Source organism: Scyliorhinus torazame, chromosome 1 (assembly GCF_047496885.1).
Source record: "Scyliorhinus torazame isolate Kashiwa2021f chromosome 1, sScyTor2.1, whole genome shotgun sequence".
Lineage (NCBI taxonomy): Eukaryota > Metazoa > Chordata > Chondrichthyes > Carcharhiniformes > Scyliorhinidae > Scyliorhinus > Scyliorhinus torazame.
This window is the reverse complement of record NC_092707.1, coordinates 261,382,316-261,401,969: the sequence shown is the minus strand read 5'-3', so window position 1 is coordinate 261,401,969 and position 19,654 is coordinate 261,382,316. Positions and strand designations below refer to the sequence as shown.

Sequence of the window (19,654 nt, the reverse complement as noted above, 5' to 3'; positions counted from 1 at the left end):
CTCTCGACCGAGTGATTCCAATGTCCTCCTCACTGGTCTCCAGCATGCTGCCTTCCGTAACCTGGAGTTCATTCAAATTTCTGTTGCCCATGTCATAACTCTCACCAGGTCTGGGTCCGCCATCACCTCTGCGCTCGGAGACCAAAAGTGCCTCTTTGTCAAACAATGCCTGGACTGTAAAATCCTTACCCTGGTTTTCAAATCACTGGTTTTGTGAAGGGGAGGTCGTGTCTCACTAACTTGATGGCGATTCTCCAGGCCCCGATGGGCCGAGTCCCGCTGGCGTGTGTTACTCAGGTCCCACACGGCGGGACCTGGAAGGTGAGTGTGCGGGGCCATCCTGGAGGGCGGGGGGGGCACGGTGGCCTGGCCCGCGATCGGGGCCTACTGATCGGTGGGCAGGCTGGTTCCGTGGGGACCTACTTTACTCCACGCCGGGCCCCTGTAGGGCTCTGCCATATTGCCGGGGGCTGGCGCAGAGAAGGGAAATGCGTGGAGTTTTTCGAGGAGGTCACAAAGATGATTGATGCAGGTAGGGCAGTGGATGTGGAGGCTTTAGAGAGGGTGCAGAAGAAATTTACCAGGATGTTGCCTGGTATGGAGGGCATTAGCTATGAGGAGAGGTTGAATAAACTCGGTTTCTTCTCACTGGAACAAAGGAGGTTGAGGGGCGACCCGATAGAGGTCTACAAAATTATGAGGGGCATAGACTAAGTGGATAGTCAGAGACTTTTTCCCAGGGTAGAGGGGTTAATTACTAGGGGGCATAGGTTTAAGGTGCGAGGGGCAAAGTTTAGAGGAGATGTACAAGGCAAGTTTTTTTTTTTTACACAGAGAGTAGTGAATGCCTGGAACTCGCTGCCGGAGGAGGTGGTGGAAGCAGGGACGATAGTGACGTTTAAGGGGCATCTTGACAAATACATGAATAGGATGGGAATAGAGGGATACGGACCCCGGAAGTGTAGAAGATTTTAGTTTAGATGGGCAGCATGGTCGGCACGGGCTTAGAGGGCCAAACGGCCAGTTCCTGTGTTGTACTTTTCTTTGTTCTTTGTACTCCGTGCATTTGCTCCTTCCTGATCCCTGTAATCTCCTCCAACCCCATATCTCGAAGTCTAGATATCAACGTTCATTTAATTCTGTCCTTTTGTGCATCCCCAATATTAATCGTTTCACCATTGGTGCCTTCAGTTACCTATGCCCCAGGCTCTGGCATTCCCTCCTTATGACACTCTTTAAAACCTCTCTCTTTGACCAAGCCTTTAGTATCTATTATAACCCTCACGAGATCCGATTAATCTCCCCGTGAGCCTTGTGGAGTAAAAGCTTCCCTCGCGGAGGGATGGAGGCCCAGCAGCGGGACATTAAAAACCGGCCAAGGTAGGAGCTGAGCTACAGAGCAGTCCCGGCTAGGACTGAGACTGTTAATTGCATATACTTTACTTTGGTAATCAACCATTTATTTTGACTCTCCTTTCCGGACTCCTCCGTGACTACTAAGGTATCTGTCCTAATCTTTTCTTATCTGGCTCAGTGTCACATTTTGTTTTCTAATGCCCCTGTAAAGTGGTTTGTGCCATTTTATTCAGTTAAAGATGCTGTAGAACTACAACTTGTTGTTGCTGTTGAAGACTCAGACCTTTTGTCCGGGATTATCCGCCCTGACACCGGCTTCCTCATTCTCCGGCGCTGATTCCTGGGGACCCGCAGGATTCCCGCTGTGCCGGTCAGGGGCTGTTGACAGCGCCCCCCCCCGGCGATTCTCCGGGCCCCGATGGGCCGAGTCCCGGTGGCGTGGGTTACTCAGGTCCCACACGGCGGGACCTGGAAGGTGAGTGTGCGGGGGCCATCCTGGAGGGGGGGGGGGGTGGGGAGGCACGGTGGCCTGGCCCGCGATCGGGGCCTACTGATTGGCGGGCAGGCTGGTTCCGTGGGGACCTACTTTACTCCACGCCGGGCCCCTGTAGGGCTCTGCCATATTGCCCGGAGGCTGGCGCAGAGAAGGGAAATGCGTGGAAATACGCCAGCCGTAGCGCGTATACGCGGAAAGACGTTGGCCGTTCCGCGCATGGCCAGAATCACACCGGCCGTTCCGCGCCGGAATCACGGCGACCGTTCTGCGCATGCGCGGAATCACGCCGGCCATTCTGCGCACGTGCGGACTCGCGCCGGCTGGAGCTGCGGGAACCACTCTGGTGCCAACCTAGCCCCCACTTTCGGCAACCGTTGACGCCGGAGTAGTTGGTGCCAGTTTTCACGCCAGCTTGGGGACATAGTCCCATTATTAGAGAATCCTGCCCTTTGTCTTCTCACACAACGCTATTTTTAAAAACATTAATTCATAGAGACTTGGAATTTGACTAAAGGTCATCTAAATGACATCCATCAGGGTTGTATTTAAATAATTGCTGCTCGAGAGTATCACTGTAAGAGAGAGGGGTCTACAATATCAGCTGTTTAGTTATCCCTCCCCACGCTGTTGGTTCTGAAAGTCGTGGAATTGGGGTTTAATCGCAACGTGTCTAGTTTGGTTCCAACACATCAAGTTATCCAAAATAAAATATTTTGTTTTTGGTCCTCAGATGCCAATCTGAAATGGTCTGAGATTTGCAAAGTAATCCCATGCACGCAGAGGGAAAACCTGTTCGGGGAGACAATGGTGGGAGTGGCATTGTCATTGAATTAGGAATCCAGAGACCCAGGGTAATGTTCTGGGGATCTGGGTTCGAATCCCACCACGGCAGGTGATGACATTTAAGTTCAACAAAAAAATCTGTAATTGAAAGGCTAATTAAAAGGCTAATGATGACTATAAAACCACTGCCGATTGCCATTAATGTCCAAATCTGCTGCTCTCACCTCTGGTCTGGTTTACATGTGATTCCAGATCCACAGCAATGTGGCTGACTCTTAAATGCCCTCTGAAATGGTCCAGCAAGCCACTCAGTTCAAGGGCAATTAGGGATGGGCGATTACTGCTGGCCCATGAATACATTTTTAAAAATACTATTATTGGGAAAACCTAGCTTTTCACATTAGGATTGGAATGTCTAAAAGAGGTTGTGACTTACGCAAAGCAGGTGGAGAGCGATAGCTCCTTGTCTTCGTTCATTGTTTGTAAAGATGTCATCGGGGAATTCACGAAGAGCTGGAAGAGAAAATCAAGCCGGTGAATTAATTTTATCCAAACGCCATGAAAAGAAAAGCATTAATTCAGCGTGCACAGCTTGGACAGAGCTGAAACAGGAGTGCAGGTTAGAGTACCGAGGCCATAGCTGCAGCTCTGTGAGCCACACTGTTGCCCGCTAGGTAGCACATACTGATCATAGAATCTCTACAGTGCAGGAGGTCATTCGGCCCATCGGGTCTGCACCGACCCTACTCAGGCCCATGCCCTGACCCTATCCCCGTAAGCCCACCTAACCTTTTGGACTCTCAGGGTGAATTTAGCATGGCCAATCCACCGAACCTGCATATTTTGGACTGAGAGAGGAAACCGGAGCACCCAGAGGAAAGCCATGCAGACACGGGGAGAACGTACAAATTCCACACAGACAGCACCCGAGACCGGAATTGAACCTGAGTTCCTCGTGCAATGAGGCAGCAGTGCTAATCAGTGTGCCACCCCAAGCTACTGGATGAAGCTACTAGCTTTGTACTTCTCTCTCACTCCCCCTATTAGGGTGGCACAATGGTTAGTGCTGCTGCCTCACAGTGCCAGGGACCCAGGCTCAATTCTGGCCTTGGGTGACTGTGGGGTTTGCACTTTCTCTCCATGTCTGCGTGGGTTTCCTCCAGTTGCTTCCCACAGTCCAAAGATGTGCAGGTTAGATGGATTGGCCATGATAACCTTTTGGACACGAAGGGACAATTTAAGTGGGGTTAATGGGTTGTGGGGGTAGGGCGGGGAACGGACCTTTCTTTCTGAGAGTTGGTGCCGACTCCATGGACCAAATGGCCTCCTTCTGCACTGTAGGGATTCTATGATTAGCCCCTGTTTAATCCCTCATTTAGTTCGGGAGGAGGTACAGTGTTCTTACACACACAATTTGGGCATGAAGGGCCTGAACTGGCAGAGCGAGTAAAATCATAGCCAAACAAGATGCTGTAAAACAAACCCCATATCTCAGCAAAAGTGTGAAATTTTCCATTTGAGGTATAGTTATCCTTGCAGATTTTTCCAAGTGAGATTGCCAATTGTTGAATCGTAAATAACTTTCTGCCAAAGCCTCGTATGATTACACCACTTGATTTAAGATTACCCCCCGCTATCTGACAGAGGCCCCAAAGAGGACAGACTGGAGTCCTCGGGAGAAAGGTCAACCCACCAATACATCCGCCGGCTAGTTGCTAACCTTCTCTATGTACACGGATAGCAACTTGCCGGGCAGGTTGGAATTTAACGCTGGAAAGAATCGGAGAAGCTAATTACTGAATATTGATCTTCCAGTAAGCAGGAACACACCGACAATAACAAATGGAATTAAAATGTACTCCCACCAGATCTCTGTACTTTTCCTCTTATACATTGTGAATGGTTCTGATTAATTTGTAACCCCCTGAGAGTCGAGCTTGTTTCCAATGGCGGAAGGGATAAAGATGAAGGCAGCCGTGTCAGGGCACGGACAGCAGTCAGTGCCTGGGGCAAGCACCCGGCCTGGGAGCAGCGTGCCCGGGGTCAGCCAGGAAGGTAAGCTGATCAAGGTTGCATTCCACCACAAACAGGGTTGCAGTGGAACTCAATGTGGTCACAGTGCTGCTCATTTGCTCATCAGAAACACAAAACGCTAAACTGGAGAATTAGTGCAAATGTCCCTGGTGGAAAATGTTAATCCAAAAATAAAAGAATGTGCGTTATTGCGCCTTTGATGGTCTCAGGACGCCCTGTTTACAGCCAATTAAGCAGTTACTTTATTGTTGAGTTCCTCTCAGGAGTCCTTTTGTTAGAATTTAATTAGAACAGGAAGTAATGATCATAAAAATAAAACGGCAATGGGGGTGGGGGAGAACATCCATTCAATTGAAGTCCACTTCGGGGTCTGTAGAATGGGATGTGAGGCTGGAGGTAGCAAAGCACTCAAATTTAAATACATAGATACATAGAAGATAGGAGCAGGAGGAGGCCTTTTGGCCCTTCGAGCCTGCTCCTCCATTCATCACGATCATGGCTGATCATTCAACTCAATAGCCTAATCCTGCTTTCTCCCCATAGCCTTTGATCCCATTCCCCCCAAGTGCTATATCTAGCCGCCTCTTGAATATATTCATAATATATCTTAATAAATTAAGATACAACAAAATAAAATGATATTGCAATTTTGTTTTCCATTTGTCTCTCATTAGGATGACTGCTACCATGTCTGCTATTTAATTAAGATAGTGGCCCGCCATGGATCTCAGCAGCAGAGCCGAAAAGAGTTACCAACTGCCCAAGATTGCCCTCCAGGAACTAACGCCCAACACCCAAGGCCAGTCATTGCTTTGATCAAGCCTAGGAGGACAAAATCATGTTGGCTATTATGAAATAGAGCATTAAAAAAATATTTTTCAACCCGTTTGCTGACTGGTTCTAAAAATATTTGACATGGGAAACAAAGGTTGTTAGACTGCTCGTCATGGAGTACCAATGACACTGCTGCCACGATGGCGGCCATTGCTGACAGGGAGACCAGCACCACCCCCGGCACCAGAACCTGCAGTACCACACAGTGGCAAAAGACATCGGCCACCCCTTTGCATGTGCCTTTCACTGCCATTTTACTAGCCCTCCTGTCTCCCAGTCTGTCACCCAATGGGCCAGGAAAATTCAGCCTGAAGAGTCTATTGATGTTTTGATTGGCATGGGAGGGTGGTACATCACGATGATTAATGAGGTGGGCAACCAATGAAGCAAGTGTGGGGGAGAGTTGGTTGGAGGTAGGTGGTCACGTGCTGAAACCCTCAGGGATACATCCAACTCGAGAGTCATGCTAACAACACACACCAGGATTTCAATACAATTCACATGCCTCACACTCCTGTTTCAAATCATTCCCGTCAACATTGGAATCACAGTCACCAACTAGAAAGGACTTTAAATAAGTAATTGGGTCCCTCTCTGAATTCCTGAAAGAATTGACGCTTCCCTTTAAGTGTTGAGTCCATTGCATCAAACACTGGTCCGATATTTGTTACCATTTCATCAGGAAGAAATGGCAATAGAAACAAAATGGGATAAGAGCACAGGAACAAACGAAGGATGTTACAGATAGAGAGACTTAAAATGGTGACTATATAATGGAACAAAATTATGATAACGAGTGCAGATTGGTGGTAAACGAGGTGTTTCTTGTGTATAGTGTACTGAAGTCAATATGGGGGTACATGAAGCTCAGCCAGTTCTTCTCCAGTTCTAACCAACAAAAATTAAACTGAATAAACCAATTTAACCCTGTATAGGAGTCAGCAGTTCATGGCCAATAAAACTAAAAGCAGCTTCACACTCCTCTGATTTATCTTTGCCCACTGTCCTTTGGAGAAGGAAATCTGCTATCCTTACCTGGTCTGGCCTACATGCGACTCCAGACCTCTAGCAACGTAGTGGCCTAGCAAACTTCCCAACTATAGGTTGCTGACTGTTAAAACTCCAGTGGTTAGTTGGTGAGAAAGCAACCAACCAAAAGCGGAATCTTCTAGTTGCGCTGCAGTGAAGCCCAGCCAGCAGCATGGGCAAGGAACATACATCGACTTCAGCGAGACCGGAAAATCCTGCCGGTTGCCAGTGGCAAGCCACCTCTGCCACAGGGGGGCGCTGGGTAATTCTGTCCCAAGTCTTTATTTTTTCCAGACCGAGCTTTATTTCAAATCAACATAAATCTCCACCTCCCAGATCGTCACCTACTTCCTCTTTGTACTCCTTTGGGCAGCAGGTTGCATGGTGGTTAGCACAATTGCTTCACAGCTCCAGGGTCCCAGGTTCGATTCCCGGCTTGGGTCGCTGTCTGTGCGGAGTCTGCACACCCTCCCAGTGTCTGTGTGGGTTTCCTCCGGGTGCTCCGGTTTCCTCCCACAGTCCAAAGATGTGCAAGTTAGGTGGATTGGCCATGATAAATTGCCCTTAGTGTCCAAAATTGTCCTTAGTGTTGGGTGGGGTTACTGGGTTATGGGGATAGGGTGGAAGTGTTGATCTTGGGTAGGGTGCTCTTTCCAAGAGCCGGTGCAGACTCGATGGGCCAAATGGCCTCCTTCTGCACTGTAAATTCTATGATTTGGAGCAATCAAATTAACAAATACATTTCTCCTTTGTACCATTTTGAATAAAACAAACATCCAATTAAACTAGATCAAACGAAACTGAGACACAAATGAAAAGAGTAGCCCCAATCCCATCTATGTGGAACCCGGGTTCAATTCTGGCCTCAGGTGACTGTCTGTGTGGAGTTTGCACGTTCTCCCCATGCCTGCGTGGGTTTCCTCCGGGTGCTCCAGTTTCCTCACACAGTCCAAAGATGTGCAGATTAGGCGGACTGGACATGCTAAATTGCCCCTTCGCAGGTTAGGTGGGGTTACGGGGATCGGGTGGGGTAGTAGGGCAGCACGGTAGCACAGTGGTTAGCTCAGTTCCTTCACACCTCCAGGGTCCCAGGTTCGATTCCCGGCTTGGGTCACTTGTCTGTGCGGAGTCTGCACGTTCTCCCCGTGTCTATGTGGGATTCCTCCGGGTGCTCCAGTTTCCTCCCACAGTCCAAAGATTAGGTGGACCGGCCATGCTAATTTGCCCTTCGTGTCCAAAAAGTTTGGTGGGGTTACTGGGTTACGAGGATAGATTGGAAGTGTGGGCTTAAGTGAGGAATCTTTCCAAGGGCCGGTGCAGACTCGATGGGATGAATGGCCTCCTTCTGCACTGTAGGAATTCTATGCACCCAGTGATGTAATTAACCAATTAACCCCTAATTGCTAATTTAACCACTTCTTGATGATTAACTATTTCCTATCCTAACACTGACCACTACCTGCTCATGGGCAATAAGGGATGGGCAATAAATGCTGGCCGGTGCCAGGCACGCCCACATCCCGAAAATGAATGAAAGAAATGTGGGTGCCTCCAGGAATTGAAGAGTAATATCCAGGTTGGAAACTCAGGAAAGAACATTCAATTTCCCTGAGCGATTTTAATTATTAGTTAGGGAAAGCATTGGATGGGGATGGGTAGACAGGGGTATAGTTGGGGTCAGGGGATCATGCTTCAAAACTTCCTGGCCTATATCCAACCAAAGTTGGCAACCAAGGTCTTGTTGTAGCTCAGATTTCTTTTATTGCGCGATTTGTTTTCGTTTTTTATATTGAAACAGAGATAGAAGCAATAAATCTTTAGAGCTGGTGATGGGTGGTGAAAGTACAAATCATTGCTATATTACCCAATGTAGGATGAACTCAGCATGATTTATAAATACAGTGAAGGATTGTGGAAGACTTAGCCACAACACATGTTGCCTCCTTAACTTTATTTACTTGAGTCACTGTCATTCTGGAGGCAAAGGCCTTATAAGAAGAAAAGGATGATGTCTATTCCTGCTGCTTGGCAGCTTCAAAACACTGCTAATGGAGGCCAAAGAAGATAGCATCTGTTTCATTAAAAACCATGCCTTTTTCCACTTAATATTCCCACTGGCTGTAGCTATCACTTACTCTTCTCCATGTTCCATGTTTTCGAGTTCTATTTCAAGACACCTCACTGACAGAGAAAAAGCATCGGCAGACTTGATACGGTCTGTCTGCTCTGGCAATCAGACATCGATAAGAAGGAGGGTTTGATCTGTGGCCAGCTGATCTCATCTTTGAGGTTTGTTGCCAAGCCCCATGTTTAGGCTAGGGAAGAGGGGTTTAGGCTAGGGAAGAGGGGTGAATCACCCCAACTTCATCACAATTCAGTGGTCTCTCAATCTACCAATAATGAATGGAAGCCATTATAAACCTCCCCCTCAAATGCTGCCTCCTCTCGTGTCCCTCATTAACTATTGATGGAGTCACGGTCTTCAGAAGAGGGAGAAAAGAACATCGAGAGAGAAGAAGAAAGGAAAGCAAGGGAAGATTAAAAATCAACCAGAAACAAATCTTAAAATACATAAAGAAAATTCCAGAAATATCTTACTGAAGAGCTGTTCTTAATTCCCACTCTGTCCCTCCAGAGCAGAGTTAGTGCATGGAATCAGAATGGTTTCAAAATGAAAGGAGGCCATTTGGTCCATCCCGTTCATGCTGGGTCTCTGCAAGCTCTAACTCAGCTTGTCGCATTCCCCTTTTCCCTGCCCATCTATTCTCATGCAATTGTTCAATGTCCTTCTGAGGGCCTCAATTTGAGTCCACCTCTCCCATACTCTCAGACAGAGCTTTCCAGATATGGACCACTCGCTGGGTAAAAAAGGTCTCCCCCGTGTTGCCCTTCATTCTTTTGCCAATCATCAAAAATCTATTGTGTTGTGGTTCCTAGGCCCACCCACCAATTGAAAGAGCTATACTCCATCAACTCTATTCAGGCTGCTCATGACTTTGAACAAATCTCCTTTCTACCTTCTTCTCTCGCAGCTTCTAGGAAGAGGAATAAAGGTTCATGTTTAGGCATCTTGCCTCATTAGAATAACATCCCAGTTAGTGTTTTTTGTGGATGTGGCTTTATCGTAGATTTTAAAAGTGACTGAACTCTCTTCTCTTAGTGAAAGCCTTTCTTTTAGAAGATGATGTGCCTCCCATCCCATGCTTGAAAGGGATGAAGCAAGATCACCATAGCCTTAATTTCATATGCACTATGAGGCTCTTAATTGAAACAAGTACCTTAAGAAATAAGGACACATGTATCTTGCACCTTTAGAAACTAGATGAATACTGCTCTACTATAGAAAATTAGGCATTAAACATGTTGCCACATTTCTTACGTTATCCTCCTAAATGGAAGGTTTTGAACGGTGACAGCAAGCAACATGTTCACATTATCTCATCAGTCCCAGGAATTCTCATTAAACAAACATCATTAAAGATTGTATAGTGGTCACTCTTTATAATAAACTAATTGTGCTCTCCTGGCTGGTCTCCCACATTCTAACCTTCACAACCTTAAGGCCAGCCAGAGTTCAATAGTCGCTGGCACACATTAGAGTGCTCCCGGTCAAGCAACATCTCAATTTCAAAATCCCCACCCTGGTTTTCAAATCCCTCCATGGCTTCGCCCTTCTCTATCTCTGTAATTCACAGCCAGCCCAACAACCCTCCGAGATACCCGAGGTCAATTCTGGTCTCTTGAACCTCCCCGCTTTTAACTGCTCCACCATTTGTTGCGTCAGTGCCTCCAATTTCTCAGTCCTGAGCCTAGAAATTTGCTCCTTGAGCCTCTCCTTCCTCTTTTAAGATACGCCTTCAAACCCCATCTCTGACCAAGCTTTTGATCACCAAATTATGTGGCTCAGTGTCGTACTTTGTTTTATGACATACAGCATATAATATATAACAATTTATAATTATTTTATAATCTTTCTGTGAGCAACTTAGGACATTATTACATTGAAGTCACTATATAAATATAAGTTGTTGACAAAAACCTATGTTCTTCACTCTTCCCAAACAGAACGTTTTCTTGACCTGAACAGAGTCTATGATGGGACTGACCTTCGGGCTGCATAGTTACATTACATTAACTCAGATTTTCCAAACAGTGCTTCATCTGAAAATTTGACCGGTTCCTTTATGGCTCGTCAGAGGTCGGTTAGATGCACAAGATAAAATTCTTATTCCATAGTACAAAATCAAAATGAATCAACTGTAGTGCTGCCCAATAGAAGAGTGCCTGGATGAAAAGAGCTTTTATTCTATACATCATTCATGACTTAGGAGAGACCTTTCAGCAAAAGGACCAAGAATGATTTTGAACTTGTAATTCGAACCACCATATAGTTTTTAAATGCAGACATCGCCGTTAAAGAAGCCATTGCAAGCTCATTTTTCTTAGGTACGGGGAGAGACTTGTTTTTGTACAAGTTTAGCGACTACAATTTAAAAGAAGCAATTTAACAGGCTGCAGTGCTTCTATATAAAATGGATGAAAGGGCAGCCTATACTCAGAACTTTCATAAATGGCCAACATGGCATTGTTCGCGATGTACAAAGCCAATTACCAGTACTTTCTTCTTAATTGCATTTTCAAATCAGATTTTAATTATGCGACGCTGCTTTTCAAACTGGAATATGCATTGTTCAGAAGTGCAGGAACACGTTTAATTCAGTTGGTCCACAGATATCACGTTCTGGGTTTGTGGGTAGTGTGTTTATTTGGGGAAATGTGTGATTCAAAACTCCAAAGGATTACATTAGGTCCCAGTTTTGCTAAAACATTTAAAATGACTATAGGGATTGAAAATGCTGTCCATCTAAATACTGAACTGTACATTTGATTTCACAGTGAATACTTTTGAAATGAGGTCTTTTGTGAATGTGAAAACCCACTCTACCCCCATGGTGAGGTATTTCCCACACCTCAGTATAAAGGGGGAAAACAAGCATAAACCTGTATTGAATTGTTAGAAATAGGCTGTGAACGCAACAGATGACCTAAAGGGACAACTGAACTTAATTCCCCAAGCCTGCGTGACACGCAATACAAAACATGTCAATCGCTCAGACCAGAGGCTTTGTGAAATCTGCAGGAATATGTTTTATCACAGTTGGCAACCTAACTTCCAATTGTGTCTGCTTCCCCATGGTGTCAGACTGACCATTGGCACCTTGCCATCCGGCACTAACAGTACTTTCTCCCATATATATATATATATTTATTTAAATATGAAAATCATTAGCTGCTCCATAGTAACTCATACACCCCTGTGAATTTCAGATATATTGGATTATAGGTATTTGGAACAGATGGGTTTAAAGCCTGGGTTTGTACGTGTGTATGGCTGATGTAGTAGTGTTTTTCTATATAAATGTAGAGTACCCAATTCATTTTTTCCAATTAAGGGGCAGTTTAGCGTGGCCAATTCACCTACCCTGCACATCTTTGGGTTGTGGGGCGAAACCCACGCAAACACGGGGAGAATGTGCAAACTGCACACGGACAGTGACCCAGAGCCGGGATCGAACCTGGGACCTCGGCGCCGTGAGGCAGCAGGGCTAACCCAATGCGCCACCGTGCTGCCCCTGCAGTGGTGTTTTTAAAGAACTCTGTTTGGAAAGGTTTTGGGAGCCAGATTAAGGCATCGTAAAAAGTCTGGTCTAATGGAGTTTTGTTTAGATTAAGGAGTTCCTTGTTGTGTTAATTAGATTTCAGCTTGGTAAAATGATGTAATTAATTGGAGGAGCTACGATATTGGGCATTTTGCACAAAAGCAGTTTTAGTTGAGTTTTAGATTGAGATGTGAGCAGATGTTAAGCATCTGCTCTCATTGCAGTTCAGTTAAAGATATGTCTGTAGACAGGTTAGCAATTTATTTCCAAGCTGTTCAGAATTGTGTGATTGGAAGATGAGCTGAAACAAGTTGAGAAGTAGCTTCTGAAGAAATACAGTCAAAGTTTCTGAATGGTTCTGACAAGATTCAAGCTTTTTCTTTAAAGCAGTGTCAAAAGATCTATTTCTCAAAGTAGAGTATCCAGACATCTCTGTACAGCAGTTACTCCTGAGTGCAAAATGTATTTGCAAGTGGATTGAGAGCTGAGAATTTTTGTTGCAGTTTGAGTGGGAATAAAGGTAGCAGTTAAGGGTTACTGTATTTGGGCAGCATGGTGACAGTGGTTAGCACTGCTGCCTAGGGCACCCGGGTTCGGTTCCGGCCCAAGTTCTCTGTTTGGAGTTTGCACATTCTCCCCGTGTCTGCATGGGTTTCACCCCCACAACTCAAAGATGTGCAGGTTAGGTGGATTAGCCACACTAAATTACCCCTTAATTGGAAAACAATTATTGGGTACTCTAAATTTTTTTATTTTTTTTTAAAGGTTACTGTATTCACGGGCAGCACGGTAGCCTTGTGGATAGCACAATTGCTTCACAGCTCCAGGGTCCCAGGTTCGATTCCGGCTTGGGTCACTGTCTGTGCGGAGTCTGCACATCCTCCCCGTGTGTGCGTGGGTTTCCTCCGGGTGCTCTGGTTACCTCCCAAAGATGTGCAGGTTAGGTGGATTGGCCATGATATATTGCCCTTGGTGTCCAAAATTGCCCTTAGTGTTGGGTGGGGTTACTGGGTTATGGGGATAGGGCGGAGGTGTTGACCTTGGGTAGGGCGCTCTTTCCAAGAGCCGGTGCAGACTCGATGGGCCAAATGGCCTCCTTCTGCACTGTACATTCTATGATTCACTGTATTGTTGAGCATTGTTAAGCTATTTTCTTGTCTGATGTTAAAGATACTTTTTAAAAAATTTAGAATGACAAATTTGTTCCAATTAAGGGGCAATTTAGCGTGGCTAATTCACCTACCCTGCACATTTGGGTTGTGGGGGCGAAACCCACGGCAACACGGGGAGAATGTGCAAACTCCACACAGACAATGACCCAGAGCCAGGATCGAACCGGGGCCCTCGGTGCCGTGAGGCAGCACTGCTAACCACTGCGCCGCCCCTATGTTAAAGATATTTTATTACTGTGCTAGTAATAAGGTTTGTTTTAATATAGCATATCCTATTTCTTCACAAAATCACTCCTGGAGCGAGGTACCCTTTCCTCAGTCTTACAAAATTAAAATATTGGGGTTTCTGACCAGCATCCTAGGCACTGTTAAGGTCTGGCCCAGGATCATAATACTGCATAGTTGTTTATCATAGAATAGTTACAGTACAGATGGAGGCCATTCAGCCCGATGTGTCCATGGTGGCCCTTTGCTAGAGCAACTCAGCTGGTCCCACTCTGCCGCCTTTTCCCACTAGCCCTGCAAATGTTTTCTCTTCAGATAATTATCCAATTGCCTTCAGGAAGCCATTGCTGAACCTGCCTCCACCACCCTTTCAGGCAGTACTTGCATTCCATAGGGTGACATCCCTGGAGTTAAAAAATATTTTCTTCATGGCGCCATTTTTTTTGATTTGCCATTAAATCAGTGTCCTCTGGTTCTCAGCCCTTCTGCTGATGAGAACAGGTTCTCTCCATCGAGCCTCCATCCAGACCACTCAGGATTCAGAACACTTCCATCCAAAGCTCCACCTAACCTTCTCTTCTCTAAGGAAAACAAGCCCCAGCTTCTCCAATCTGGCATCATAACTCAAGTCCCTCATCCATGGAACCATTCCCGTAAATATTTTCTGCACGCTCTTCAAAAGTGTGGTGTCCAGAATTGGACATGAGGTTCCAGTTGAGGCCGAACCAGAGTTTTATAAAGATTCACCGTAACCTCTTTGCTACTCATTTTTCACCCCCCTCCTCTCCAGGATGCTTGTGTTTATAAAGCCAAGGATCCCAAAATAACTGCTTTCTCAACCTACCCTGCCACCTTCAATTATCTATTCACATCTCCCTCCAGATCCCTCTGCTCCTAAATTCCTTTTAGGAGCGTGTAATTGGGTTATCTTATTTTATATATCCCAACTCAATATATTGCCACTCTACATTCAAATCTTTGTCATGGAGGGTCCTTTCATTCCCTTTTTTGCTTGACTTCAGGAGAATGAAAAGTTCCGAATACCTTTGGCGGAAGGTGTTTAATCCAACTCTACTTGGGATTCTAAACAGAGCTCCACACAAGCAAATGGGACAGTCAGTATTTTGAAGAATACCAGTGTGATCCCTGTGGAGTACAGGTCACTTGAGTTATCACAGTTCTCCATAGGGCAATGTACCCTCTCTGCCAGAGCGGGAAGTTCGGGGGTGGCGGTCTTTATTAGGCACTCACATCAAAGTCTCTGGCAAACGAAGGACCCGCTTGTGCACACCACACTTTAGCAATCAGGTTTTAGACCAATGTCATTTCTTGATGGCGTGAAGCAAGATTGGAAAGCTTGACAGGATTCCGGAGGGCAGGCATTTTAATGAGCATTCACAAGATGTTAATTAATGCAAATAGTGTTTGTTCATGCCGCCAGTGTAGCCATCTGGGATGGCCTCTTCCAGAATACAAAATGGATGTTTGCAAAGATTGCAGGGAACTATGGACAATGCTAAGAAAGCAGGCAGGCACAGAGCCTGTACGTGTACTGGAACCACAGCTCCCAGACGAGACTGAAACTGTAGGCCCATTAGCATATTGATGGCCCATCTCCGGGAACAAAGGGAGATACTCAAGTAACCGATCTGGCTCCAGACCTCACGGCGCCAGTTCCCCAAACCAAAAGCACAAACAAAGCCAGGCCAACGGTCACCTAGGACACGCCCAGCCATCAGGGCACCCACCCCTTTATTGGTCAAGATCAATCCGAGTGATCAAGATGCGGCCCAATTGATTGGGGCCAAGGTCAAGGCCCGCCCAAAAGCGCACAAAGCCCCTCCGGGTATAAGAAGGCCCCGAGACAGAATCGCTCTCTTGGAATCGGCTCTCAAAGCTGAGAGACCCTTCCACCAGCTGCACCAGAAGCAAGTAAGTCCAAGGTCAATGCTCGCTACCAGACGGACGACCTTAGCTGTTCCCCTTCGCCACTTCGACCACAGCAGCCTCAGATCCGAACAACGGCCATTGTTCCTCTGACTGAGTGGGCGCTCAAAGCTAAGAATAGGCTTTAGCAGTAGTGATAGTTTAGTCTGTAGTATTTCGTGCATTAGTAGATAATGCTGTGTGTGTAAATAAATAGTATTGACTTTGAACTAACTAACTGGTGTACCGGCTCTTTGATCAGCATTCGGGTTTGAACCTTGTGGCGGTATCGAATGATACCTGGCGACGCTAAAGCAAACATAATTAGAATTAAGGAAGGTGACCCTATTGAGCGCCATATTTAGAACCAAATAAAGAGAGCAACACCAGCCAGCAGGAAGGCCGGCCCACCATTAAGAATATTGCGATGTAATTTTACGCCGGCGCATTTTTGACTCCGGCTAGATTCCCCACTCCCACCCATCACCAAACCCGCCATTGGCGGGATGGGTGAATTCTGCCCTCAATTCTAGAATTCCCTCTGTAAACCCTCTCCTCTCGTAAGCCACTCCTGAAGACCTACCCTTTGGAGCAAGATTTTGATCATCTGACCCAGTACCTGCTTATGTGGCTCGGCCTCATTCTTGATTTTGCAATGCTCCTGTGAAAATCCTCGGGATGCTTCATTGCATTGAAGGTGCTATATAAATACAGGTTGTTATATCTGAGCAGGTTTTCGGTCACCAGCTCCAATATCTCTTTTAGGTGGCACAGCATCAAATAAACTTTGACAACACTCCTGTGAACACTCTTTGGGACGTAAAGGCAAAATGTAAGTTGTTATATACCCAATCACTCTGACCTCTTAGCTCACTTCGGTGGGCAGTCAATAGTCGACATCCTTGAGATGGAATTGGAAGTCTTGTGGCGCAATGGGTAATGTCCCTGCCTCTGAGCCAGAAGCTCTAGGTTAAAGTCCCTATGGTTATGGAAGATAGGTCCATCATGTGGCCAAACAGGTCAATTATCAGGGGGCAGCACGGTGGCACAGTGGTTAGCACTGCTGCCTCACAGCACAGAGGTCCCAGGTTCGACCCCGGCTCTGGGTCACTGTCCGTGTGGAGTTTGCACATTCTGCCTGTGTTTGCGTGGGTTTTGCCCTCACAACCTAAAGATGTGCAGGGTAGGTGGATTGGCCACACAAAATTGCCCCTTAATTAGAAAAAATGAATTGGGTACTCTAAGTTTATATATTTTAAAAACAGGTTGATTATCAACCTGTAAATGCTTCCAATACGCCTATGGTAGACGGTAAGAATGGGAAAATCCCCTGGTTAGCCAGAGTCCTATGTGTGGTAACTGCAGCGCAATAGCCTCCTTTGCGCAGGTTCTTGCCACTGGATGTACACTGTTGCAGACAGATCATCCTTCTTGCTTCAAGGGACTACCAGAGGAAAGATGTTGGTATAGAGCAGTTATCTCGTATGCTAGGATTAGACCAGGTACAGACTTGCAGGGTTCCTTATCAGAAAGAATATTAATGAACAAGTTGAGTTTTTAAACCACGATTCAGCACCTTCACGGACAATTTCACTAATCCCAGGTTTTTAAAAACCACTGTGGTGGGACATGAACTCACATTCCACGAAATTAATTCATGCTCAGATTATTAGTCCAGTAATATAACCCCTAAACTACAATACCCTGCAAGAGAATATTGCGGCATAATTGTTACTCATCCGCAGATGATATGCGAACAGCCCCCATTTGCGAAACACCCCAAACTTTGTCTTCTACCACCAAGGCCCCTTGAAAATAAGTGCTGACATGCCAATTAGCTCAAAATGTCTTGCAGCATTGTCAGATACTGGGAGCAGTTATCAGCCTTTTCACTTCGAGTGGCAATTTAAACTTAATCAGGAACCACTGAACACGACTGATTCCTATTCTGAGGTTAAGAACTGCTCACTGTGTGCTGGACTGCTAATTGCAACTGGAACCGCCATGGAGAAGAATATTCAGGACGTCGGTGAGAAGATCAATATTAAAAGGAGAATAGTGGATCTTAATTTAGTCAGGACGATCACAGTACTCTGTTGGAAATGATTTGGGAAGATTTTTGGATTCTGATTGGCAGAACTGCAAAGTTCTCCCATTTCTGACACTTAATAAATAAAATGTTAATCTTACTGAAACTAAAGGAGGGAGAGTTGGATGGGGAGTATATATTGGGGGGAGGTAGGAATGGGTGCCATGTTGTGGGAGGCAGCATTATTAATTATAGCCATTATACTTGCCATTTCTCAAAGTTCAACCAATATAAAAGTGAGTCAGGCACTGGTTCTAATGATGTTGTCTTTCGGACACAAGTCCTTTTCAGTCCCCAGTAGGACCTTGACTTAATTCAACCCTGTGCTTAAAACAGAATTCAGAGGTGTGTGCAGCAAGAAAGATATTTCATTCCTAACAATCCATGTCCCACATTTTCTTTTCAATGAATCTCACCATCCCAGTAATTGTGAGGGGAGGGAGGAAATCGGTTAGGATTTCTCCCCAGGTTGCTGTCCAGTTACGTCCACCCAGTACGTGGAAGTGAGGACAACTTGCGATGGCTTCCATGTTGGAATAGGCTGTCCATTATTGATTGACTAGGCTGACCTGTGAAGAAAGGTTGCTTGGTATAGAACATAGAACAATACAGCGCAGTACAGGCCCTTCGGCCCACGATGTTGCACCGAAACAAAAGCCATCTAACCTACACTATGCCATTATCATCCATATGTTTATCCAATAAACTTTTAAATGCCCTCAATGTTGGTGAGTTCACTACTGTTGCAGGTAGGGCATTCCACGGCCTCACCACTCTTTGCATAAAGAACCTACCTCTGACCTCTGTCCTATATCTATTACCCCTCAGTTTAAAGTTATGTCCCCTCGTGCCAGCCATATCCATCCGCGGGAGAAGGCTCTCACTGTCCACCCTATCCAACCCCCTGATCATTTTGTATGCCTCTGTTAAGTCTCCTCTTAACCTTCTTCTCTCCAACGAAAACAACCTCAAGTCCATCAGCCTTTCCTCATAAGATTTTCCCTCCATACCAGGCAACATCCTGGTAAATCTCCTCTGCACCCACTCCAAAGCCTCCACGTCCTTCCTATAATGCGGTGACCAGAACGGTGTACGCAATACTCCAAATGCGGCCGTACCAGAGTTCTGTACAGCTGCAACATGACCTCCCGACTCCGGAACTCAATCCCTCTACCAATAAAGGCCAACACTCCATAGGCCTTCTTCACAACCCTATCAACCTGGGTGGCAACTTTCAGGGATCTATGTACATGGACACCTAGATCCCTCTGCTCATCCACACTTTCAAGAACTTTACCATTAGCCAAATATTCCGCATTCCTGTTATTCCTTCCAAAGTGAATCACCTCACACTTCTCTACATTAAACTCCATTTGCCACCTCTCAGCCCAGCTCTGCAGCTTATCTATATCCCTCTGTAACCTGCTACATCCTTCCACACTATTGCCAACACCACCGACTTTAGTATCGTCTGCAAATTTACTCACCCACCCTTCTGCGCCTTCCTCTAGGTCATTGATAAAAATGACAAACAGCAACGGCCCCAGAACAGATCCTTGTGGTACTCCACTTGTGACTGTACTCCATTCTGAACATTTCCCATCAACCACCACCCTCTGTCTTCTTTCAGCTAGCCAATTTCTGATCCACATCTCTAAATCACCCTCAATCCCCAGCCTCCGTATTTTCTGCAATAGCCTACCGTGGGGAACCTTATCAAACGCTTTGCTGAAATCCATATACACCACATCAACTGCTCTACCCTCATCTACCTGTTCAGTCACCTTCTCAAAGAACCCAATAAAGTTTGTGAGGCATGACCTACCCTTCACAAAGCCATGCTGACTATCCCTGATCATATTATTCCTATCTAGATGATTATAAATCTTGTCTCTTATAATCCCCTCCAAGACTTTACCCACTACAGACGTGAGGCTCACCGGTCTATAGTTGCCGGGGTTGTCTCTGCTCCCGTTTTTGAACAAAATCAGAGGGCTGTCAGTATAAAACTGGACCTGGCGTGCACCAGCACTTTTAGGAAAGCAGGGAT

The 19,654-nt window shown here is 45.9% G+C and overlaps 1 protein-coding gene across 1 annotated transcript in view; it reads right to left on the bottom strand.

Annotated features, from left to right (window-relative positions):
- slc24a3 (solute carrier family 24 member 3) overlaps window positions 1-19,654 on the bottom strand; it is a 633,998-nt gene that overhangs the window by 337,576 nt on the left and 276,768 nt on the right. The window contains exon 3 of the mRNA XM_072505510.1: window positions 3,072-3,148. Coding sequence (XP_072361611.1) covers window positions 3,072-3,148 — 77 coding nt within the window. The remainder of the gene's footprint in view (window positions 1-3,071; window positions 3,149-19,654) is intronic.